The sequence below is a fragment of the Crinia signifera genome, chromosome 3 (genome assembly GCF_055691185.1).
Source record: "Crinia signifera chromosome 3, ASM5569118v1, whole genome shotgun sequence".
NCBI classification, from domain to species: domain Eukaryota; kingdom Metazoa; phylum Chordata; class Amphibia; order Anura; family Myobatrachidae; genus Crinia; species Crinia signifera.
Genome location: NC_139219.1, coordinates 8,656,785 through 8,682,525, shown reverse-complemented (window position 1 = coordinate 8,682,525; position 25,741 = coordinate 8,656,785). Strand labels below are relative to the sequence as shown.

Below are 25,741 nucleotides of genomic sequence, written 5' to 3'. Positions count from 1 at the left end.
CCACTCAGATAGGGCGGAACTCCGGACTAGATTGGATTACTTGCCAAAGGTGGTGACGGCTTATCTTAATCAGCCAATCGTGGTTCCGGCCTTGACAGGAGAGTTCGCTTCACTGGATGTGGTCAGAACTTTGCAGGTTTATGTGGACAGAACCAAGGATCTCAGGAAGTCGGATTCTCTGTTTGTCCTATACTGTTCCGCAAAACGTGGTTGGCCGGCTACCAAGCAAACTTTGGCCAGGTGGATTTGTCTAACCATTAAACAAGCTTATGTTCAGGCCTCCCGGCCTCCGCCTACTAGAGTTTTGGCTCATTCCACCCGTTCGGTGGGACCTTCTTGGGCGGCGGCCAGGGGGGTGTCTCTTTCTCAGGTATGTAGGGCAGCCACTTGGTCTGGGCCCAATACCTTTATTAAGTTTTATAGGTTTGACACCTTCGCGGCATCCTCTACTAGGTTTGGCCGCGCGGTGCTTCAGGATGCCCAGCGCCTTCCCGCCCGTGGGGATGGCTTTGGGACGTCCCCAGCGTAGTACTTCAGTGTCCCCAGAGGATGAAGGAGAAAATAGGAATTTGGTACTCACCGATAATTCCCTTTCTCCGAATCCGAAGGGGACACTGAGCGCCCTCCCGGCACTGGTCTTCTGGTAAGGGAGGGGTTTTTACAGGTCGCATGTGGCCAGGTTGTGTTGCATGCGATGGTCTGTATGTAAGTTCTTTTGACTTATTTTTGTTTCGGTGTCTTGTTTTCATTCTCTCTCTCTCTCTCTCTCTCTCTCTCTCTCTCTCTCTCTCTCTCTCTGTCAGAGGTTTCCTGGTCTCTTTTCTCCTCTCGGGCACAGTAACTAAGACTGGAGTCTGAGGGGGGGATAGAGGGGGAGGAGCCACACCACACTTCAAGTTCTTAAAGTGCCAACTCCTCCATAACACCACACTATCCCCCCAGCGTAGTACTTCAGTGTCCCCTTCGGATTCGGAGAAAGGGAATTATCGGTGAGTACCAAATTCCTATTTTTTAATCTATAGACAGTTATATTAGAAATTTGCATTAGAAGCAAATATATATATATAATTTTGCACACTGCACTAGGATTACGCCCATGAAACATTTTCGTACTCTGCTATGCCCATTACATATTCTGTCGCAATGACAATTACACATTATGGCACACACTGTAATTCCTCTTACACATTATACCACACATACCCATTACACATGATGGCATACCCGGAAAGTTCTCAGTGGCATGTCAGCGCGGTGGGGGGGGGGGGGGGCAGCGTAGGGGCGCACAATGCCTCACACAAAAAGGGCAGGGTGTGGCACCCTGCAAAAGAAGCTTGTAGGGAAACACTACATACAGTGGTAAAACTAATACTGTACACCTGTGCAGAAGCAGCCACAGCTACGGGCATGTGCACAGAAGCTGAGATACTGATACCCCTACCAAGTATCAGTACCTGGGTATTGGAAGCAGCTTCCGATGGCCGGCAAGCCGTGGTAAAACCCGCTATTTGTTGGAAATGGTGCTTCCATCAGATCGGGAACAAACTTCGGATGTCCACACCAAGGGTGCTCTTTCTTTCATGATAAAAAAAAAAGTCATGTAAATGACTTATGTGACCTATAACATACAAACTGAAATCATTAATACTTTCAGTCTGTCTGTATTACTGACCACTCTTAATGTTTTTATTGTTATGAAATGCTCTTGACATATTTCACATGGCGTTGTGTCACAATGAGCCTTTGGAATTCCGATGGGAGGTTCTCCATTCCGCAGATCATCCTCCATTCCAAATTAGTTGAGGCCACGCTGCCAAACAAACAACTTATTCAGCAGCTAATAATGTGATGAAGCCACGTAGCTGCAGGGTTGTGTGCACATGAAGCCCTTGTGATCCACATTAGAAGGCAGCATTTAGAATAAGTGACGGACAACTGGAATCTTGTAACAATCATGTTAAAACTATTAGCGTCCATCCAAGCATGCCGCCATCTGTGTGACCACCTAGGATCAATAAAGCTGGTTTAAAACCTTACCAATGTTCTGTAATGGATTGCTCTGGTCTGGCCTGCCTGCATATGCTTACTTGAGAAGCGGACTCCGTCCACATTTATTTGTGCCTGTGTACCTTTCCTAAGCATTCTAGTCCTTTTAGTTTGGTGTGTTGAGGTTTACTAAAGCATACGAGTGGTTTTGTAGAAACCGCATTTGCAAATGTGTGTGACAGTGCAGGAATAATTGCCCCCTTTTTTTTAAAATTCATATTATTCATCTAAAAATGCTCCCCTTTGTCTTCATTGTAAGGAACCCCTCGATCACACTCCCTCTTTGTCCTGCTAATGAAACCAGGCTGAGGTCCTGACCAGCGCAGTGACCCATCCTCAGCATGTAACGATGATGGAACGGCAAGAGCGGAGTGTGCTAGCGACCTCGTATCGCACATAGGGTGTGCCATTTACCCAGGGACGCCATCCATGCTGAGCAATTGGGTGTTCCAGGGATTCACATAAGGAAATTGGATGTTTTTAATATTTAAAATATTGTCAAAATAGCGGAATTGGCTTTGTGACACATCTCACAAGTCCAAATCTAGAAAATTGTATTTGCTAATTTGACTGCGGTATACTGTAAAATGGAATTCCTTTTGTGAGCGATTCCACTGTTGCTTAGTTACCGCAGGGAATGCGGCTCCGGTTTCGCCTGCCTGTCATGCAGTTTTGAAAAATCTAACGTAAATGGCACAGCCTGATGCATTGTAGTTATTAACACATTCCTGTGAGTTTCAGCTGCAAAACTGCGCCGTACCCAAGGTACAATGCCGTAAACCGGCCACGCACGATCCAGTTATTTGGGCAGCCAGCTGGTAATTGACTACTAAGCCCAATAATTGGGTAGTGGGCCTAATTCAGGTTTAAGGTACCACGTATGTTCCAAAGTACGGGCCTTTGTTTCCCGAACAAAGGTATTTCATCCCCGTTATGCATATGTGGCCTTTTAAATGTCCTCTGATGATTTAGCCATTTAGGGCCCTTTACTGTATAAACAGTATATAGGTGGGGGGCCCTGGACTGCACATCCTAACTCTAAACATGAGAAGCACGATTCCGCAGAAACGTGTGACAAATAACAAGTGACGTGTTAGATAATGAGGCAGCTGCTGTGTGTTATGTATGCCAGAAGAGGGCTGCCTGTATGTAGGTTCCCCTTATGTCTGCTCTCATACTCCCCTGTGAAGTCAGACAGGAGCCAGCCTATTGCCTTGGTGCCAGATGGACAGATTTCTTCCACTTTAGCCACCATGGTCCATGGCCAAACTGGCTGCTGGGAGGGTGCGACATCAGGCAGATAGAGGTGATGCCTGTGTGTTGTCTCCTCTCCAACAGAGACCTTTTCTTTTAGGTTGCCGTGATCCGTTTCTAGATTTGTCAGGGCACTTTGTAAATATCCGGATATATATGTACAATAATATAATTGTAAGATCTGTGCAATGGGATAAATCACCTCAGAAAAAAATAGACTCTATAACCAATGTTATCTATACAGTCTAGTAAATATAATCAAGGTGGTTCTGTACTGTTAAGTTTGTACTGTTCTGGGGCCAATGTGTTTTTTTTAAATTGCCAAGGCACATCACAAGAACCCCCCCCCCCCCCCCCCCCCCAAAGGTTGAAAAATCACTGTTCTAGTGTGTGCACTCGATATTGTTAAATATGCTCCTACAGAGCATTAATGTTTGGCTGCATAGACTTGCATGTTCAGCGATTCCCAGTGACGTCACTGAGGATATCGTTTACCGATATCGCTCGGTATGTACAGGAGATATTGCCCACCCCCAGTATCATGTAGTGTGTGTATAGGGCATCACTGTCAGAGCCAATGCAGTATCTGCTATAAGCAGGGAGGGGGGGGGGGGGTACGGTTTGTGAACTCTTAACTTTCTTTAACGCAGTGATAGAGATGCTACAGTATTTGAGAAATGAGAAGTATTTGTGTGAAAGTTGGACTGTGGTAACTTTACCGAGATTTATCCGCATCCCAGTTTACTGGGATTGAGTAACAAAAAACTGCTTTATGAGAACTCCTTGTGGAGATTGGGATCTCCAGCCCAGTATCACAGGAACCACTATACCCCCAATATTGGACCCCCCTGCTGCTGACACCTGGCACTGGTTGAGTGATTTTCACAGTACAACCAGCATAACCGGTCATTCGCCTCCCATAGGGGCTTCATAGAATGTTGGGGACATGTTGGAGGAGGGGTGTGGATGGGGACGTTAGTTGGCCTCCGCTATTGTTTGTATTGATGATGGGGGAGGCTGACAAGACCAAGTAGAGGTCGACACCTGGCGAAGGCTGCATCTTCTGTACCAGTGCAGGTTTTCCGTCTCTCCCTGCCGGAGCTCGCGTGCTTATGCCACGTTCACACTGAAACGCTGCGTCAAACCTGTGTCCGACAGGGTTGTAACCATGGCTTAAAGCCAGGATTCAGATGTAGTTACACCCGTTCTCACCGCCAAATAGTCCCGGTTATACTGGACACTGTGAGATGACCTCTGCAAGCACTCCCAAGCTGCATGATCCTTGTGAGGAACACGGTTGACACTATGAAGGTCGACATACAAAAGGTTGACACTAAAGGTCGACAGGGCCTTGACACATGAATAGGGCTACATGGCTAAGGTGAACAGGGTTGGAAGGTACGTGGTGGGAGAATATAGGCACCGTGCCCGAAGCGCGGCAAGCAGAACAGTACACGGATGTAGATTTACATTGAAATTCGGCCCAAAAAAGGGAAAAACTCACGTAGATCATTTGTCTGTCTGCCTAATGCTTGTGTCCTGTCAACCTTATCTATGTCAACCTTTATTGTACGTCGACCTTTATACAGTTGACCCTATGACTGGGGATTTATACAGCAGGCCACACAGGTTGGAACCTGGGATTAACCCTTATTGGGACTTGTCTAGAGGACTGTGATCTGCGTCGACCCTTTCGCATGCAGCCTCGACCTCCGTTGTGTCGGCTTGCCCTGACGACCTGGCTTTTGTGCTCGGTGGGAAAGGGGTAGCGATATACTATATTAATTGTCCACATGCTTAGGTGTTGACATTGACACAAAGGGAAAAACTCCAGTCGACTTTTCCACGTGTCGACCCTTTTTGCATGTCGACCTAGTCTGAGAGCTGATCCACACCCATCAACCCCTGCGTCCACCTTTCCCAGAATTCCCTCAGCTGAGTATTGGAGTCTGTGAGATGAGATGTGAGACGCTGTAGCTGCATTTTCTATTCTTTCAGAAGGCGAACGTTCAGGGTTTGTCACTCGATTATCGTCATGGTTTTAATGGCTGTCTGGTCGTTTTTCTTCTCGCGGAATTGCAGAATGCTGCTGTCTGGTAACAGGAACACGTCCGAGTCGGTTATGAAACGGCAGCTTTCCCTGACACAATCTCAACTGCTACAGATGAGTCACTGACCACAAGATCGCTCCACACTTACATTAATTGGGCAGAATAACCGCGGACAGATCTTGTTTACGCCCCTTATTTGTCTTGAGAATATCTGGACACAGTGGGGGGGGGGGGGGATTCAGTTGTTTTATGGGTGCCCGCCACTATATTGCAATTGCCGTGCGCGTATTACCACCGTGCCGGGTGTGCAGTGTTACTGTATTATGCCCCAGTGATGTCACTCCCTGTATGTCCAATTGTACTGCAGGCAGAAGTTAAAAGGTCAAAGTTCTTCAGAACCGTATATTGTCTATTTATAATATTTGTCATTTGAATGCAACCCCTTCCATTGCATGTTTCCGGTGTATGCCACTGATGATACCCCCCCCCCCCCCCCCCCCCAACATGTGTTGGACTTTTTTTTTTCTTTTTTCTTTTTTGTACTCTGACATCTAGTGGGAAACAAATCACAATATTTTCACACATTAAATGGACATTGAGATTTGAATGGCATCTGTCCTCACAATACAGTCTGTGCAGTGTTTAATAATGTTCATTTAAATGGACATGGGTTTACAGGCAAATATTTTTAAGGCATGAGCCATCATGAATATTTTGCTCTGCTTTCAGCCATATGTATCGGATCACCTTGTGATATTCTCTCCCTCTCACACTCTTATTATCCGTGACTTGTGCCTCTCCCCTCTATAGTAACGTGCGCCTTGGTATTGCTTGACTGTGCAGCGCAGACACACATTGGTTATACAAGTATCCAGAAGAACACTATATACATATATATATATATATATATATATATATATATATATATATATATATATATATATATATATATATATATATATACACAGAAGTACCAACACACTCGCCATTCCTAAGAATGGGGTGCAAACAGCACCCACTTCCCAGAATGGGGTGCATTGGCCTGTGACCACACACTCTAGTAAATACAAACACAGAGGGCCCAGCACTCACTACAACAAACTAACTCACCTTAACATTCAAATAATCAATAAATAAATAATGGGGTTTTAGTTCATGAATTGATCAATGCATTTAAGCTTGCAGCCCATCGCCAAGGGACCCCATTTCACTGCAAGTCCTACACTAGCAACTGGTTTTAATGGGAACCTGGCAACTGTTTGCACATCATAGCTAAAATGAACATGTGTTATTTTCCTGGGTTAAAGCTCAACTGCCAAGTAACTAATGGCTTTTATAAGGTGAGACAATCCCAAACACAGCACCTGAATTAGTATTAAAGGGGCAGCTGTCACAGGTTTCAGGTAAATGAGCTTATCTAGGGTGCATGAGAAAGCTATGATCACAGTAACAGAGGTTAATTATATATATATGCAACGGGTGCGCTATAAGTGGCTTCTATGAAATGCAGACACCTCCTTAAGTAAGCAGCAGGAAGCCTGGGGTACTGCAGCCTATAAAGCAGAAAGTGTCCTCTGTGTCTGCTCGCTAGTGAATCGGGTTTGTTCAGCATACAATCCATCTACTCACTCATTCATTAACTACTGATTGGCTGGGTACGGGATGTTGACATATTGCCCAAGATGGCGGGGATTTAACTGCTCTTGATGGTTCTGACGTTCTTGTGACCATCATTCAGATCACTAGTTCTCTCCAAGCCCTTCCTCTAGGGAGAATGCCTAACCCTCACCCTCCTGCCCATAGCCTAACCCTAATCCCCACCCTATCCCCAACTTCAGCATTCCGACAGGTCAAAGTTTCAATGATCAACATTCACACAATACCTTCCTAATGGTCAACATTGTGGTGTTGACATTGTAATTGGTGACTGCATTCCGTACACATACCCATTGTCACCGCATTTGCCTCTACTGCTATGAAGACCGTGGACCAAGTTAGATTATAAAACCTGACTGGGGGGCGGGCGGTGTTAGGCAGCGGAGTCCGGGCGGTGGCGGCTGGTAGCTTGCAGCGGTGCTGCATTTGAAGAAATTTTTTGAAAACACTGGCTGTGGACGCTGATTGGTTAATTTCTCTCAGCCAATCAGCGTCCAGCCATTCTTTTCAAACTATGGTTTCAAATTCAGCAGCGCTTCCTGCCCCACCGTCTGGCAAATGCCGCTACAAGCACCGACCGGACCCCAGCGCTGCCCCACATAGGTGTGTGCTAGCGGTGCTTCATCGCTACAGATTAGAGTGGCACAACGTCGCGATGTGCCACAGATGGGTCGGATCCGATAGATTTAATGTGCAGCCCATCCGACCTCCCCACTCCGACCTGATGCACATGGGTCGGAGGGGGTGTCAAACACATCTGATTTGGGCTTATTTCTCGGCCTGATTGGGCGAAATCAGACCAGTGTATGGGCACCTTTACTGACATGTTCACGCAATCTTTTATTTTTTAAATAATCTGAAACTAATCAAATAAAAGTATTACCGTATTTATCGGCGTATAACACGCACTTTTTTTCCCCCTGAAAATAGGGGGAAAAGATGGGTGCGTGTTATACGCCGATATGCGTGCTATACGGCGGTAATTTCACCCGGCGGGTACCTGTAATGCCTGTAATGCCGGGTGTTGCTGTTATGCGCGTTGCTGTCATCCACGGGACGCCTACTAATCGCGCGTTCTCTGCTGCTGCTGCTGCTCAGCGTCGGGTCCTCGCAGCAGCAGCACGCTTAAAACTCCTCCCTGTCATCCACGGGGCGCCTACTAATCGCGTGTTCTCTGCTGCTGCTGCTCACCGTCGGGTCCTCGCAGCAGCAGCACACTTAAAACTCCTCCCTGCACAGTGACTCCTTCCTCCCTGGCTACAGCAGCGTCATCAGCCTTCCCAAGCGCTGGCTGTAGCCTGGAGGAGGAGAAGGATTTCTGTGCTAACTGTGCTGCCCTGCTTCTGTTATTCAAGGTGGATTTTTTTTTTTCTTTTACAGATAATCAATTATGTTAATAAACAATGTAATAAAGTTTTTATTTAGAAATCCCCTCTTAAAATGAAGGTGCGTGTTATACGCCGGTGCGTGTTATACGCCGATAAATACGGTATGTACAATATGGTCTGATGTAATGGGGCCTACACAAGAGGAGATATTCGAAGCATTCTGAGCGATCTGTCAGTGTTCTCTGCTGACAGATTTTCTCCATTTATCCAACATGCTGGATATTAATCGCTGGGTGATGGCGACTCCCGAAGCAGTGCATCGCTACGGCCCCTACATATGGGGCGGTTATTCTGGTTGACTCGCTTGGATGCAAATTCACACCCTTTCAAGTCCACCGGACGCCGCTTTTGAAATTGCAATGCCTCAATACCCAGCCAAGGCTTTATCATAATACCTGTGATCTTTGCTAGCGTCGATGCTATAGAAACTGCTGTTTGCGGAGGGTGGAGAGTGTAAGCGTGTTTACTTTCAGATTGGAAATATAAGTGTGTGGCCGTTTTTTGTTTATTCTTAGGTCACTTTTTTTATATCGTGCATACCATTTGTAGTGTTCAGAAATCTTACGACACGCTTTTTATTTTAACCCTTTGAGTGTCAAGGGAATTTGTCAAATTGTGTGTGAAAATTGCCAAGCTTAATGACCTGTAATGTTTCCCTTATATAAGAAAAATCTTTTTTCATACATTTTTTATTTGACTTTATTATAATAAATTTGCATTTCTTGAGCATTTCTCACAGATGTTGGCACTCAACGGCTTAACGTGGAAATCTGTGACCTTTTTTCTTCATCGATTTATACATTTTCTTGTGTAAGCGTGAAATGCTTATATTATAAATAATAATAAAAAAAAAGACCACATTGATTAAATAAGTAATCGGGCCATTTAAAAATAAACTCTTAAACATTTCTTGAAATCCGGGAAGGGTTACATAGTTGATCTCTATGTGCACAGATAAAGCATTTAAACTTAATTTTGACTTCAATACACATTCATCTGCAAGAAGTACAGTTGATTCAAGGATTTTTAAGAATGAGCTTCATCATGAAGATCACAGAACATTCAACTCAAATAAGAACACTTTTCAAAAGCCTGAATCACCCAATCGGGGGTTTATTTTACAAAACTTCTGAGGTTGTTCCCCCTCCCCTCCCCCCCAAAAAAATTAAATTTAGAGAAACGCGCCTAGCCGAATCACGGCCTATAGAAATGTTGTTCAGAGATGTTGGGTTTAGCACCATGGCAGAATTTGAAGGGATTCGTAGAACGGCAGACTATAGGGTTTACATATTTTGCATTGCTGCACATTAAATAAGAGTTTTAGGTACTTGTTTCCTAGCACGGCGCCATCGATTTACATTGTAAGGCATCGGGTCTGTGAAATCTGTCGCATGCGATGCGATTAGACCCGATTTTTAATTGTACAGGCACCCTGATGGCTGATTCCTATGTTAAATGCCGCCCCAGACCCGATTTTTAATTGTATACCCCCCCCCCCCATTGTTAACGCCACTTCACGATCAACGCCAACCCGAAGCGTGGCGAGCGGCGGCGGTACGCGTCCTCTGACCTTTTCATACCTCCACTATCCACGTCAGCATGGAGTTGATTTTATATAGTGTGGTGAGCGCAGCGAGCCACTGAGCCTGAAGTGTGGCGCCACACTATATAAAATCAACTCCACGCCGACATGGATAATGGGGGTATGAAAAGGTCGGAGGAGCGTAGCGCTGCTCCTCGTGGGCTCGCCACGCTTCAGGTTGGCATTGAGTGGGGGTGCAATTAACATTGTAAGCCCCCATTAGGGTGCTTATACAATTAAAAATTGCATTGCATCGCATGCGGGCATATGGCATGCGATGCAATGCCGTACGACTGAATATTGTGGGCGCCGTGCTAGGAAACAAGTACCTTTTGGTGTTGTTAATTGCAGATAACGGCAGGGCTAAGTAATGTAGAGTAACAGTATGTTAGTGTGTTAACGCTATGTAAACTAATGGCAGAATAAGTCACTTGTGATGTTGTATAAATGTTACACCTTCCAGGGGACGGGACCTTCAGATCCATATTAACCACGTCCCATTGTCACCAGTGAATATGATTACAGGGACTAATCTCAGAGGATTCCTCCAGTAGCTGCTGTCGCACCGTCACACACACATAATAAATTGCTCCCTCTCAGCACAGGTCCTGTCACAGCCATTGATTTGAGTGACGGGGAGCAGAGGAGAGAGCTGTGCACTCCTTTCCATTTGATGGTAATCTGAGACTTTTCCGTTACATGAGGCTCTTAAACAAAAGGTTGTAATTCCAGCAGCTCTGTGTAGGAGCATACCATTGTTCCCTGCTCTGTGCAGCGGGTTCCTGGGACAGCCCTCTCCCAAAGCCCTTCTGTGTTGCAAGATGTGTGCAGCGAGTTTAGCATCTGATCCTCATTCCACAATAACGTCCTCATTCTTGGCATTTTGAATTTTGCTGCTCCTGGGGCAGCGCCCCCCACCCTCTCCTGAGCAGCTTTGGTACAGCCTCCCGCTTCCTTTTGCTGTGTCTTATGCTAATGACGTGACATCACCACTAAATACAGTGTGGCTACTGATTAAATTACTCACCAGAAAGGTCTGAGGAGGTGTGCTGCTGCTGCTGCTGCTGGAGGCTGGTGTGTGTGGATTGTGGAGGGGATCTAGCCAGCATGCTGCGGATTCACTAGCTCTGCTCTCTAACCCCATTTGGAGATGATCCGGCTGGGTCCTGCCCATGCAGCCTGGCATTAAGGTGCCTGTGGATTTTGCACTCTGACTGTAAAGATTGGCCACTGCTACAAGGGAATTGGAACTGTGTGGATATAGGTTTGGGACAATCTGGGGTTTATGAATCCCGTAGCGCTGTGTTTAAATGGAATTGCAGAGGACCTCTAGCATACCAGGGCCACTGTCCCCAGGATTCACAGCCCAGGTGCCCTTCAATTACAACCAGCTAGAAGGGAGATTTAAGCAGCTGCAAGGTAAGTTGGGAGTCTCCCTGGCTTGTTGTTTGCAGGGTTGCTATGATGGGACGGGAAGCCGATGCTGGCTGCAGTGTAAATAATGCAGGTGAGATGTAACTGTAGCCACCGATACACAAATGCCTCTGCGCCCTGAAATCAGGGGTAATTAGCTTGACACAAATAGATTGCATAGTGCTCCCTGCGCCTTACACAGACCGCTGCGGTTAAAGTCGCCGCCAATAAATCTGGAAAGAGGGGGGGCGTCTGTCATTGTGACCATGGCCTGTGTTGTGGAATGGATGGATGGAAGGGACATGGGGGAACAATGGATGGAGGAGTGGTCTTTTGTGTGCAATACAGCAACTGATGGATTAGACAGCATGGGGGCCTACCCCAGGCAGTGGGCCGGCAGCATCTCAGCCACACATCCCTACCTGCTCACTTACTGCACACTATAGCTGCTAATACCAACCGTCATGGACATAAATGCCTTGCAACACACCTGCACCCACATTCAGAGCATGCATATGTCTCTGGGCATGTGTGTGTGCACTATATTATAGAAACACACATTATAAAATAGATCTATCTTTCTTTTTGTTTGAGAAAATGTAGTGATCAGTGAACATACGCCAGTATCTAGGTGAGGCACCCTAAGAAATGCAGGTTCACTTATACCCCTTTTACACCAGAGGTTGGACCCGGGATATTGCCGCTCCAGTCCGGGGCAGGGCATGGTGTAAATGGGCTGAAAAAAAATTACACGGGTACTGTTCCCCGGGAATCTGACCCAGCAAATGTTCAGGGTCGGACACAGGGCTTATCCGGGGCTCAGGGTGGTGTAAATGGTCATTATCCGGGTTATTTGGTGGGTAGAGGGGTGCGAAGAGCTGATTGGTGCTTCTGCGGCTCTGGCAGATGATGTCATCTGCTGGAGACCCGCACAGGGCGCATGTAGCAGCGCAGCAGCAGCGTTACCACGCTCTCTCCTTCGGCACAAATATTGGTGTCGAGATCTAGAGCTCTCAGCCAAGAATTGTGCTCTCCTCCTCCAAGTGTGAAGCAAGTAGCACAGGGTGAGAAGCTGCTTCAAACTCTCAATTGCTGAAAAGTACAGCACAAACTGCAACACAGCTACTCCGTCTGCCATCTTTGCTGCAATGCTGGGAGCAGAACCCACTCCCTCCCTTTTCCCTTTCTTGTGACTTCATCTCAAACAGCCCAAAGGTCCATTTTTAATGACACCAGCAAGGAAAGACAGGGCTGATCCGTTTTCAGTGTAAAAGGGCCTTACCCAGGAATAACCCGGATTGAATTGCAGTGTAAATGGGGTCTGAGGCAGGGCATGCCCTGGCAATTTCCCGTGTTCGATTTCCCGGGTCCTACCCGGTATTCTGGTGTAAAAGTGGTATTACTGTACATGGGTGGGACAAGTCCGCACACACACATCCATCAGACTGACAGTGGTAGTGTTACACACCATGCCTTCAGTTTCCCTGTACTGAGCTACTGCATTATGCTGTCGGTACTAATGTCACACAACTTTATTGATCACTTCATAGCTAAAACAGGAGACCGCAGTATGCACAGGTTTAAAAAGGCTAAGGGGCAGCTGTATTAAGCCTGGGGAAGTGATAAAGTTGTGATAAAGAGATGATAAAGTAGAAGGCGATAACGCTCCAGCCAATCAGCTATGTTTGAAAAATGACAGTTAGGAGTTGATTGGCTGGTGCGTTATCACCTACTACTTTATCATCTCTTTATCACAACTTTATCACTTCACCAGGTTTAATACATCTGCCCTTCAGTATATGAGCTGCTGATCCTATACAACAATGGCTGTCACAGTATGGGTCTTTGGACATTATATTCACTGTTATCTAAACTCTTCAGCTTATCCGGTGTCAGCCGTATCCCAGTGTGCACTGAATAATATCTATTTGCAATATAATAGTGTATTACTTCCCTGTTATTTTTACCATTTAATCTATATATGATTTACTTGCTTTAATGACCTCTTTGCATTGCCCCTTCCCATAGATTGCAGCCCAGTAGAGGTTATTGGAATGTAACTGGTTGGACCAGGCCTGGTATTAAACAAATTGATCTAGTGCAGCTTAAACAGTCTTCAGTCCTGCTCGCTGTACATTGCAGTATGTTCCTGATCTGCCAGGACTGTGTGTTCAGACCCTACTTGTGGCTTGCAGAGTGTAGTGGACTGGACAGAGATGCCAGGGATTTGCCCGCCTTGCTGTGTAGATAGATGCTGGCTAAGCAGGTGGGACAGGGAATGCAGGGGCATTGTCAGCATCCGCATTAAACACACTGTGTGAAATGGGAACTTTATGGCAAAGCTGAACCCAGGGCCCACCCACATAAATCAGCAAGGTCTCTGCTCCCATTCCAGCAATTGAGCAGAAAGAAAGCCCAGATGAAAAGAAGCAGTATTTTATTAGGGTGATGGGGTGGGGAGGACGGCCTCTGTTCTATTTTAGTTTTTTTCTTTTTTTTCCAGTGGGACTCCATAACAAAAGGCTGCTTATTCCTGGCACTTGAGGGGGGGGGGGGTCACATAAAAAGCGTGACGGCTGTGATCTTGTCATGAGTGAGGTTTAAATGCAGGAAGCGCTGTAACTTTCAGAGCTGGCTCTTGTTTTCTTCTATATCTGCAGAAGATTGTCAGCTGGTTTGGTAGCGGTTTATTAATGCATCTAGGGGGGGGGGGGGGGGGCAGTGGAATTTCCTTGCGCCTCACTCCTGATGTTTGTATTCCCTTCCGATGGATGGTATCTTGGAAGGGCATACATGCAATGCTGTATTGTGGCGTGTTACAGCTACATGTCAGTCCTCGCATAACTCTGTGCATGATACTGCTGCACCCAACGAGCCAGAGCTAATTATTAATTACTAACTTGCCAGGGTGTTCCAGCATGTAGTTACCCTGTTGTGTAATTGTGCGGGGGGGGGGGGGGGGGGGGGGTGCTGCAATTGGACACGTTTTCACGATCTAGTGTTTGCATAAGGCCAAAGTGTTTGTTATTAGTTTTGCCAGTTTGTGAAATATTGTGTTTTGCATTTAGAAGCTGTTCCGGGTTTCTGGTGAGATTCTTCCCTGATGTCTAGAGTAATGTGTATATTGGGCTGAGGAATGTTATTGTTGTGTGAGGATAGATAGGGAGGGGGGGGGGGGGGTGCTATATAGGGGTGGTCATAACACCCAATGCCAGGCAACAGGGAGTTTTGTAGCGTCATGTTTAGGGTTTTCATAGTAGGATAGTGGTGACGATGGTACTGTAGACATTTATTTTGTTTTGAAACCAGCCCTTTGCCACTTCCGAGATCCCTCTTGCCACTTACGCAGAGTTTTTATGTTGCCTGTAATCTTCCCTTTCATCCTAAGCAGGTAATTGGCCGGCCGCACCTCCAGGGATTTTGACATTAGAGATATATCAATGAAGCGACATTAACCTCTCAGACGAGGATGCTCTTTGGGTGCGTCCTTCAGAAGTCCATAGTATTCCTCTGCACTGCATGAGTCATCTGGGACGTCTTTAATATTATTCTGTCATTCTTTATATACAGTATTTTTGTTTTTTGTGGAGCTTTTCAAACTTTTTGTTCATGAGTTGAGCTGTAACAGTTAATTGGCAAATGAAGGCATCCCCTGTGGGTTTTTTTTTTCTTGTGTGTCACGAAAAACCTTGTTAGCATTGAGTTTTGTGTTGGATATCATGTGATGGATGAGCGATATCCGTGCCTCGAGGTATGACTGTAGGCCTGGAGAGAGGGTGCACATGGGTGTTTGGTGTGACAGAAAACATTTCATTCCGTGTACTAATTACTGCCAGGCTCTCCTGTTATAGAGCCGGATGTGTTACGCCTAATGAAGTGATAAAGTGGAAGGTGTCGATGCAGCAGCCAATCGGCTTTCAAACCCTGCCTGTAAATTGATAGTTAGGAGCTGATTGGCTGGTGCGTAATCACCTTCCACTTTTTCACTTCTCCAGGCTCAATACATCTGCCCCAAACAAAGCCACAGTGGGTTCAAATGGGGAGATATATAAAGCCATGGAAAGTGAGAAAGTGGGGAAATTGCCTAAAGCAGGGCTGGCCAATCCGGTCCGCGAGATCTACCAACGGTCCACATTCCCCAGATCACCTAGCTGGTGCACAGGTGTAGTCACATTGTCAAACCTGCTGCAGTCATTCCTACTATAGATCCACAGGTTGTCTGATACTCATGTATACTGTTGGTAGATCTTAAGGACAGATTTGGCCAACCCTTCCCTAAATCAACTAATCGGCTTCTAACTGTCATCTAGCTAGCTTTGGCAGGACAGAAGCTAAATGGTTGATTTGGGTAACGTCTCCATTTTATCTCTATTGGGGCCAGATTCTCTAAGCTTCAGAAGTGATAAATTGGAGAGTGATAAACAGCCAGCCAATCAGCTCCTACCTGCCATGTCACAGACTGGGTTTGAAAAATGTCAGGCAGGAGCTGATTGGCTGGCTGTTTATCACTCTATTTTATCACTTTTGAAGCTTAGAGAATCTGGCCCTCGGTGACTTGTTAGATGTCCCCTTGAGTGTAAACTGTCACACACTCATATGGTCTCACACCTGCCCCCACACCATCTCTATAGAATAGATGTTCAGAAACTTGGCTATCTATACATTTGTGTATACTCAATGCCCTGACGGCAAGAAGTGCCTATAGCAGGCATTCCCAACCACGGTCCTCAAGGCACACCAACAGTGCAGGTTTTGTAGATATCCAGGCTTGAGCACAGGTGACTTAATTAGTATCTGAGGGATTTTGATTAAACCATCTGTGCTGAAGCCTGGATATCACTAAAACCTGCACTGTTGGTGTGCCTTGAGGACCGTGGTTGAGAATGCCTGGCCTATAGCTTCGTGTCGGTATTCAACTCCCTCCCCTTCACTCATGTTACCACCTCGCCTGTTCCCTGCGGTGAGGTGGAGACGGAGAGTGTGGCCAATAAGACGGTGGTGCTCACCACATAATGCGGCGGACTTGCTGCATTTGCGGCGAACCTCGCTGTATAAGGGGATCCAATGCGTGAGAGGACCATACATTGAATACGCCGAGGGGACAACAAGGGGATTTAATGGTGAAGATGGCTTGTTTTCAGCGAGGAAAAGCCGTCCTCTCCATACAAACCCCTTTGCCGTTTGCATTGAATACCGTCCATTAAGTCAAATTCCAGAATTGTCCCCCTCCAGCTAGCCGGCGTACACCGTGAGACAGCTGGTGCTAGTCAGCCACCAAGTTGTGTGTGACTCTGCTTATGCTGGTCCTCTTCATTTCTTATGTAGTAGTATACTCACATTTGTTATACAAGCGGTTCTGATGGTCCGAGCACCTGTGTTCTATAGAAATCTAGGGAAAAAGGTAAATCAGATCTTTTCATTGTTGCGTAAGGCCTTTACCTGTTCGCGGTACAAATTTGTTCTCAAAATGGGCAAAACCATGTGCACCGCAGGTGGGGCAGATGTAACATGTATACAGAGAGTTCGATTTGTGTGAGTTATTTTGTTTCTGTGCAGGGTAAATACTGGCTGCATTATTTTTACACTGCAATTTAGATTTCAGTTTCAACACACCCCGCCCAAATCTAGCTCTCTGCACATGTTACATCTGCCCCACCTGCAGTGCGCATGGTTTTGCCCATTTTGAATACAAACGTGTACTGCGACCAGATCTGAATAAGGGACTAAAAGCGAGGATCTACGCAAATATTTGTTAACTGTCTGATCCAGTGTTTCCACGGTGATGACAACGCCAAAATGAATGAACTCTCCTTGACTGTATTCCCAGTCCTGTGGGAACTCTGTATCAACAGCTTTTGTCTGGAGGGCTGCAAATCTGGGTCACACTTAAGCATGGCGTTCAGCAAGGAAAACAATGTGCACTGTGCCCAGTACTAGTTTACTATCTGTTTATTTTGTAATGTGTTGCAGTTGGACACCTTTGTAAACTATATAATTGTAGTTTGGGTCATCAAATTAGAGGAAGAGAAGTATAAGAACACAGAGTAACCTATGTTTCCATATTGAATAATGGATGCTCTAGGTGTCATTCACAAAACTGCTGGCATGATTCTCAACGCTGTGCCGGGTCTGGTGCCCAGTCTGTAAAAATAAAGCAAGACAAGTCCACTATGGCTGTGGCAACAGAGTCTTGGTCCCTCTTGGCTGCAAATTATAATGAAGACCCATACACGCTAGAGGATATAGTGAAAGATTACGACCAGAAAGGGTGTTCCTGAGCGCTATCGGTCACTATCGTCTAGTGTGTACACTCAATGTAGTTAACTATGTGCGCTCCTGTGCGTCGTTATCGATGATCGATGTCTTCTGAACTTGCAGGTCAATTTGGCTATATAGCCAAACGACCTGCATGTTCAGCGGGTCCCAGTGATGTCACGTTCAGCGGGGCCCCCTGATGTCACGTTCCGCGTGTACGTGCAATATCGGCCGCGGACAGTTGGGCTTAGGTTGTGTATATGGGGTATTAGATTAGAGAGAAGCCTGTGTGTGTAGTGGATTCTAATTTTGTTTTGTTTGTGTCCTTACTTATAAAGAGACTTGTGGAGATGGGGAAAGATCCCTTTGAAATAATTGCCTGTTATTTACAACAGCATAAAGGATGGTAAATGCTGGTGAGCTTAGTCCCTTTCCTCTGTAAGGGCGATCTGCTTCTGACAGTGCCCTCCGTGTGTACAATCATGCCTGTATTATACTGTCTGACAACACATGGGACGTTGTACTGGAATCACAGAGGCTGTTGTGTGTGAGCTGCTCCTCTGTAACTATCATATCGCAGTTCTCACAGTTACCTTCAATGACTCTCTGTTCCCGTCATGATGAATAAATGCAGGCACTCCCTGCACTAGCTGTAATATGCCCCCCCCCCCCCCCCCCCCCCCCCCCCATCTCCGCTCTTTTCCCCTCACAGCCATTACCACTTTTCAGATACAAGCTGGGGCGTTTACCGTCTTTTGGATCCTGTTCCCAGCTCCAGTACCCCCTATAAACAAAGAGTTGGAATTCCAGGGACAAACTTTCAGACATGGAAATTTGCCGGGGCGAAACAACTTACCCCGGGTCCTTTCTCTGTGTGGAAGGTTGAACCAGGGTTCTAGGTGCTGGAACCTTGTAGCGACCATAGTTACATTATTTATGACCTGGGTTGACCCTTTCGTACAGAGATGAGACCTGGGTTGTGCCAGGTTGCCCCAATCATTTTACCGGCTCGGAATCTCTGTGGAAAGGGTATATGTGGCTTGGAGCTCTGTGCCAGCTTCTGCATGCTGTTTGTTTTATGTACGTGTAGAAGGTAATTTGTACTTGATTTTCTATGTTAGGGTTTGCCAGGAATTGCTGAACCGCTGGCTTTCCTCATGGCGGTATGTTACGCAGCAGTGTGATGTTGAGCCTTTGGCTTTGTTGAATGTTTTGTGCAGTTGTTGACTTGTGAGTAAATTACCGTCCAGATGTACAACAGATTTTCCATATGTGCTTCACTGTGTGATGTATGGGGCTGGTAGCTTGTGATGTAATGCGATGGTGTTACCATGATGTATAAGGGTATTGTTCTGCCAGTGCTTCATTAATCTGCTTGTGACAGTATATGGACCGTTTGTGACCAGGAGGGACTGTGGTGAGATTCTGATAGTGGAGCCACACCAAGTGCCAGTGAGTCCCGGGCAGCTGCGAGTCATTAAGGGGCTGCTAGCTAATTAGTTCATGTAGAAGTGGCATTGTAAATATTAAGGATTCATTATTTATTTCCCGTTTCTTATATAACGCAGCAGATTCCTTTGCGCTTTACAATAGTAGACAGTGATAAAACAAACTGGGTAACAACAGACAGACTTGGAGGTAGGAGGGCCCTGCTGCAAGCTTACAATCTATAGGTATATAGGAGGGAAACACAAGGACAGGCACCAGTAATAGCATAGCAGTCCCACCAAGTTACAGATCCAGAAGGGAAGCTATATAATACATAAGTGCCTCAGAGGGTTATGCATGAGGTACTTAAATATGATAGGCTGCCTGAAGAGGTGAGTTTTCAGGGAACGCTTGAAAGTTTGGAGGCTAGTGGAGAGTCTTATTGTGCGTGGAAGGGCATTCCATAGGATGGGAGCAGCCCGATGAAAGTCCTGTAATAGTGAATGGGAGCTGGTGATCCGTGCAGAAGAGAGACGCAGATCTTGAGCGGAGTGGCAGAGATGGGAGATATTTTGTGATAAGTGCAGAGATATATGCTGGTGCAGTATGGGTAATAGCTTTATATGTGACTAGAAGGGTTTTATATTATATACGGTAAGATACAGGCAACCAATGGAGGGACTGGCAGAGCGGATCAGCAGACGATGAGCGTCTTGCAAGGAAGATCAGCCTAGCAGCAGCATTTAAAATGGATTGCAGTGGTGAGAGTCTGTTCTTGGGAAGACCAGTTAGGAGACTATTGCAATAATCAATGCGGGATATAATGAGTGCATGGATAAGAGATTTGGTAGTGTCTTGTGTGAGATAGGGTCGTATTTTGGATATGTTTTTTAGATGCATGTAACATGATTTGGAGACAGATTGAATGTGGGGAAGAAAGGACAGGTCAGAGTCGAGGATGACCCCTAAGCAACGAGCTTGTTGTGATAGGCCGATGTTTTTGCCTACTCTCAGTAGGAAGGCATTATATTGTTCACATGTTATACAGCGTATAGTTATTTACATCAGTCTCTATCCCAGCCGAGCCCACAGTCTATATTCGGTCATTGGGTTGACACCTACAAGGTCGACCACTGAAGGTCGATGCCACAAATAGGTCGAAATGAAACGATAGTATCAATGTCGATGATATGGGGGAAAAAATACCTTTTGACTGTCTGCATAGCCAGTGTCGGCCTTTTTTTATATCCATGTCCACCTTAGACATGTCAATGTATTTGAGGTGTCGTCCTAAGCCATGTCCGCTATCGGCAGTGTCAACCCAATGACCCAGACATATTTCCCCTGTCACCTGTACACACAATAGTAGTAATATTTTAACCGTAATCTGCAACAATTTACAAACAATGCCCGTATTATAATTCCAGGAATTAAGCTAAAGGCGGGAGGCAGTAATATTGGCCACCGTGCTACCCATAATGCCCTGTGTCAACACTGATCGGCCGTAGGAATCGGCCCTGTACAAAGTGACGGGGGGGGGGGGGGTTGAGCCTCACATTGAGTTTATGGTGCCTTGTGAATGGAAGCTGTAATTACTGAGCGGCTGCGTAATGATCCACCTTACGTCCGCCCTGACAGGTGGGTCTTAGTTAGTTTGTAGATAAAACAAAGCAATGTGCGGTGGAGCGTTACAAACTCCATTGCTGTAGGTGGTGGTTAATGTTGATAATAGGGTTTGACTTAATAATACTCTGTAATGCTGCAAACGTAAGAAAGTAACTAGTTATTAAGCTGGCAGGGACACGCTCACGAGTCGTATTGTGAACAAACACAGGAAGAAAAGGACATTTACTTTCATCCAGTAACCTTTGCACCATAAACTGTGCAGCGCGCAGCGGCCTGGGCTGGGTCTCCTGTGCAGCCTCTCCGATACATTGTGGTTACTCTTATTAGTTTTGTATAATCAAATGTGACGGTTACTTAGAAACCAGGATAGATTACAATGGAATGTTTCACTGTTCTGTTGCAACAGAGGTTGTGGCTCTACCTGTCCCTGTTACAGAGGCTGCCATTTCCCAGACAAACTAGAATTCCCGAAAGTGCAGCCATTTACTTGCTAGGGAAAAAACGCACTGCCCACTGCGAACAAAACCACCTGAGGCTTTTACCCCCCTTCATTATTTTACCAATGCGGGGGGGGGGGGGGGAGATGCAATGTAACAGAATATATCTACGAATCCTAAAAATCTAAAGTGTGGACAGGTAATACGTTCTGGAGTTTAAGACTAGCAAGTTGTCCAAACTAACTGCAGCTATGCGAAGTTTTACGTTTACTATACGTTGACTCCACCCTTTGCGCTTTTCTGGTCCTATTAGGTGCATATATCCAAACTTGCAAGGACACTGGCGGCTATAAGGCTAAATTGTCAATCCCACAATAGTTTCCCATACAATTCTACGACCCAATAAATGTGTATTGTTTTTTTCTGACCCTATGCCTTACATGTGATCAGCCACTTGCAGATAGCATATGGCGGGCATGTCCAAACTATGGCCCTCCAGCTGTTTATTATTTATTTATTTACCGTTTCTTATATAGCAGCAGATTCCGTTGCGCTTTACAATAGTAGACAGTGATAAGACAAACTGGGTAACAACAGACAGACTTGGAGGTAGGAGGGCCCTGCTGCAAGCTTACAATCTATAGGGATATAGGGGGAAACATAAGAACAGGCACCAGTAATAGCATAGCAGTTACAAGTCCAGAAGGGAAGCTATATAATACATAAGTGCCTCGGAGGGTTATGCATGTAGAACTTAAATATGATAGGCTTGCCTGAAGAGGTGAGTTTTCAGGGAACGCTTGAAAGTTTGGAGACTGGTGGAGAGTCTTAATGTGCGTGGAAGGGCATTCCATAGGGTGGGAGCAGCCCGATAAAAGTCCTGTAATAATGAATGGGAGCTAGTGAGCTAGGGACCATATGCCAGGTATATACATACTGTGGCCCTGCAGCTGTTGTGAAACTTCAAATCCCAGCATGCCTTGTCACAGTTTTGCTATTAGGGAATGTTAAAACTATAGCAAGGCATACTGGGATGTGTAGTTTCACAACAGCTGCAGGGCCACAGTATGTATATACCTGGCATACTGTATGGTATGATTTTAGCAAGTTGAATCCACACAAGGTATCGCAGAACTAAAGTTCAGTGGTGTCATTATTTAAACACTGATTTCAGCTCACAGAACGGCCGGACGCCCTTTTTCACTACTTTATTTCTGAAACCTCTTACAGGACACTGCTTTATACTTAGGAACACACTATGTACTTGTGACACCTTATCCACACCTTGATGGGAGGGAAGTTGTGGTATCATCCTTTAGCACAGGGGTGGGGAACCTTTTTTGTGCCAAGGGCCATTAGTATGAGGAAAAAATAATTCGGGCCATATGTAAAAATTTCTCTTACAAATTGTCCTGCTGCAGCCGTCCCACGCTCCGGCGGCTGCTGCTGAATAGGACTGACAGTCTCCGGCTGCTGTTGATTAAGAGGAATCTCACGAGAACTACCGACCTCTCACGAGAATTCGCCTGTACTTGACTCCCGGCAAAGCCGTCGGGCGGTCCATTCAGACCGGCTATGGGGGCCGCATACGGCCCCAGGGCCTGAGGTTCCCCACCCCTGCTCTAGCAGTTTTTTGTATTTTATGACCACTTTAAAAAATAAAACTGGTGTATGTACACATTTCGGAAATGTGTAACATGGAATTTTTTCTATGTTATTAGATTACGGTGGGATGGTCTTCTTGGCAATGCTTGGCTGTCAATCATTCTACTTTGAGGAGTGTTGGTAATTGTTTGTGGAGTTCGGCCATGTAATCTCATTCTGTTACGGGGTGCGACGAGCTGCTCCCTCCTGTGACCATTTAATTTATATTGCACCTGCAGGAACTATTGTCCAGTGTTGATAAATCACCATCCCTTTCTTGCAGAGGATTAGGACAGATTTGATTATTTGTCATTCCTGCAAATGATATGTAGATAGTAAAAGGTGAACAACACTTGAGGTCCACACAATTCTGATGTCGACATGTCCGCATTCTTGGAATGTGGACAGTAAAGTTGGGAAAGGGGAGGGGGCTGTTAGGCACAAGGATTAGGGGAAATACTCACTGGAAGATCAGAGGTCTGACCTCCAGAATTGCTGGTCCTAGAAGTCAAACCTTTCATTACTTTCAATTGACAGTCAAAATTGACCTTCTGAACATAGTAACACGAATGTCAACAAATCATTCCCAACCTTTGACGTTATTTCTGCCTGCATTTTGCAGGATGCTACATTTCCCCTTGAGCAGATGAATATCACACAAGCTGAATAAGTAGTTGTACAATTGTATTTCATTGCCCATATAAAATGCTTAAAGGTGGATCCTAAGGTGTATTCTCGTACATTTACCTCCATACCCCAACATCGTAGGATGCTTGGCCTGAGTGAGCCCCAGGTCCTGTGCTAGCGTTGGGCATCTGTAACCAAAGCAAAAATGAACTTGGCATAGAAAAAACCACTGATGCATTGCATATACCAGAGGTTCCCAATCTTTTTTGATTCATGGCACCCTAGAGAATCAGAATTTTTTTCACGGCACCCCTAGGTCCAAAAAAAATTAATTAGATTGGGTTTATATGCGATTCTTAGAGGCAGTTATGTGGTAAAGGGCAGGATTTGCTTCTGTTTGTACACATTCTATGATTAACAGCCACCAGCACTGGTTTTGCTCCAAAATAATTAACCATTACTAGTTTGAGTTGGTCCTGGACCACCAAGCCGCGGCACCCCTGCATGTGTCCCGAGGCACCCCAGGGAGCCACGGCACACAGTTTGGGAACCACTGGCATATACTGACTCTGAGACACCGTCGCACACAGATAAACATACAACTCCTTAATCGGCGCAGTCTCCTAATACATCCTAGTCCCACCACATTGCGACTAAAACGCATTTCAGCAAAATGGATGTGTAATGACAACCAGCACTAGCAGCTTCTCACGGAAACTGGCGCGCTGAGATGGGCAGCTGTAGCAGTAGTGTATGAGGACCCATCTGTCCCGTCGGGTAACTTAATTGGTCCGTTTCAGTGTACCTCACTATATACATTCCATTGTCTTTTAAAACCTTTATTTCAAAACTCCATATGAGCAACTTTTTTATTCTCGCATGTGGAAAGTTTTACAACCGACCATATTGGATCCATATAACTGGCAGCAAAGCCAAGGAATGCTAATCACTGTCTCCCACATATACCCACTGTATATGACAGATGTAATGAGACGATGTCGGAATCGCTATGTTCTTTCTCTGCACACCATAGAATGCAGTCAGCATTTCAGCGAGGCTTCGCATCTGTCATCCCATTCCGCCTGTGATTTATAAATGTTTACATGAGTCATATGTAATGTACCAAGCAGTAAAACACCCCCCGATTTAATTGGGCTCTACGGTGGGCTTGCTGCTGTCCAGCTGGAACGCTTTCTGTTTCTGGAGTTTCTGCTGATCTTCTTTAAACTCACTTTGCGGACGTAAGCGGATGTTCTACATAATTACAGTGGGGTCCAGTTTTTGTTTTTTCTCCCCTTTTGAGGTAAACATTTTTTATTTTGTCAAATATAGTTTTGTTTGTTTTCTAAATTAGCGCAAATGCACTAAAGTCCAACTCTCATTAGGCTTGTATTGCACATGCAACTGTATTATTCTTACTGGCTGATATGACTGTGGGCAGTGTCATTGGGGTTAAGGCGCTCAAAACTAATTTGCAGGTCTGAAGCCTCAGAGTTGCCTGTTCACCTATTTCTTTTATCCTGTTACCTTGGCGACTGCCAGTGATGAGGTCTCGCCTTGCAGGATTTCGTTGAACATCGTGATTACAATATTTGAGGAAATTGTTTTGGACCTGTAATCTAAAAAGACAGCGACACGTGGAACTTGGAAAAATTACAACCATCACAACCAGTTTCTTTAGCTAGAACCAAGATACAGATCTGTAAATCTGCTACCTCTGAAGTTAGGAGGGTACGAATATAGTATATTTGGGTGTTTGTTATTTGGTCAATAGGTTCTCACACTATTGGTCGCCATGGCCTAGGTCAAGACCAGCAAAAGTTCGACATGGAAACGTCAACACAAATTTATTATGTTTTTAGCATCTATTATCTACACCGTATTAAGCATACCGCATCCCCTCGCGTGGCTCCCTGTGCCCACCATGCTTCTAGCGCTATTGTACTCCACAAGTATGCCCACTTGGATAGTGAAGTATGAACAAGTCTGTTAAAAAAAAAAAAAAAATTAATGAAAAACTTTCCCGTTGTCAACAATTGATATATCAATATTTTGTTTGTGTCGACCTTCTGCCGCTGTCTCTCTAGACCATTTTGACTGTTTTTATGGGTCGACTACTGCCTGTAGACCAGTAGTGGTAGATTTATTGTGTGCACCTAGACCAGTGGTAGCCAACTCCAATCCTCGAGAGCTACCAACAGTGCAAATTTTCCAGACAACCTAGCTGCAGCACAGGTGCACTCAGTAACACATGTTAAAAGATCCACAGGTGGAGCTAATTACTTAACTTGTGATTCTGTGAGGAGATCTGGAAAACATTAACTGTTGGTAGCT

At 45.5% G+C, this 25,741-nt stretch overlaps 1 protein-coding gene across 2 annotated transcripts in view; it reads left to right on the top strand.

Moving 5' to 3' along the window:
- SPTBN1 (spectrin beta, non-erythrocytic 1) overlaps positions 1 to 25,741 on the top strand; it is a 155,406-nt gene that overhangs the window by 55,876 nt on the left and 73,789 nt on the right. The window contains exon 1 of one of the 2 annotated variants that reach the window (XM_083175224.1): positions 11,038 to 11,396. The exons of the other annotated variant lie outside the window; for it this stretch is intronic. Coding sequence (XP_083031350.1) covers positions 11,288 to 11,396 — 109 coding nt within the window. The 5' untranslated portion in view covers positions 11,038 to 11,287. Of the gene's footprint in view, positions 1 to 11,037; positions 11,397 to 25,741 lie in introns of those variants that run through there. 2 annotated transcript variants of the gene reach the window in all.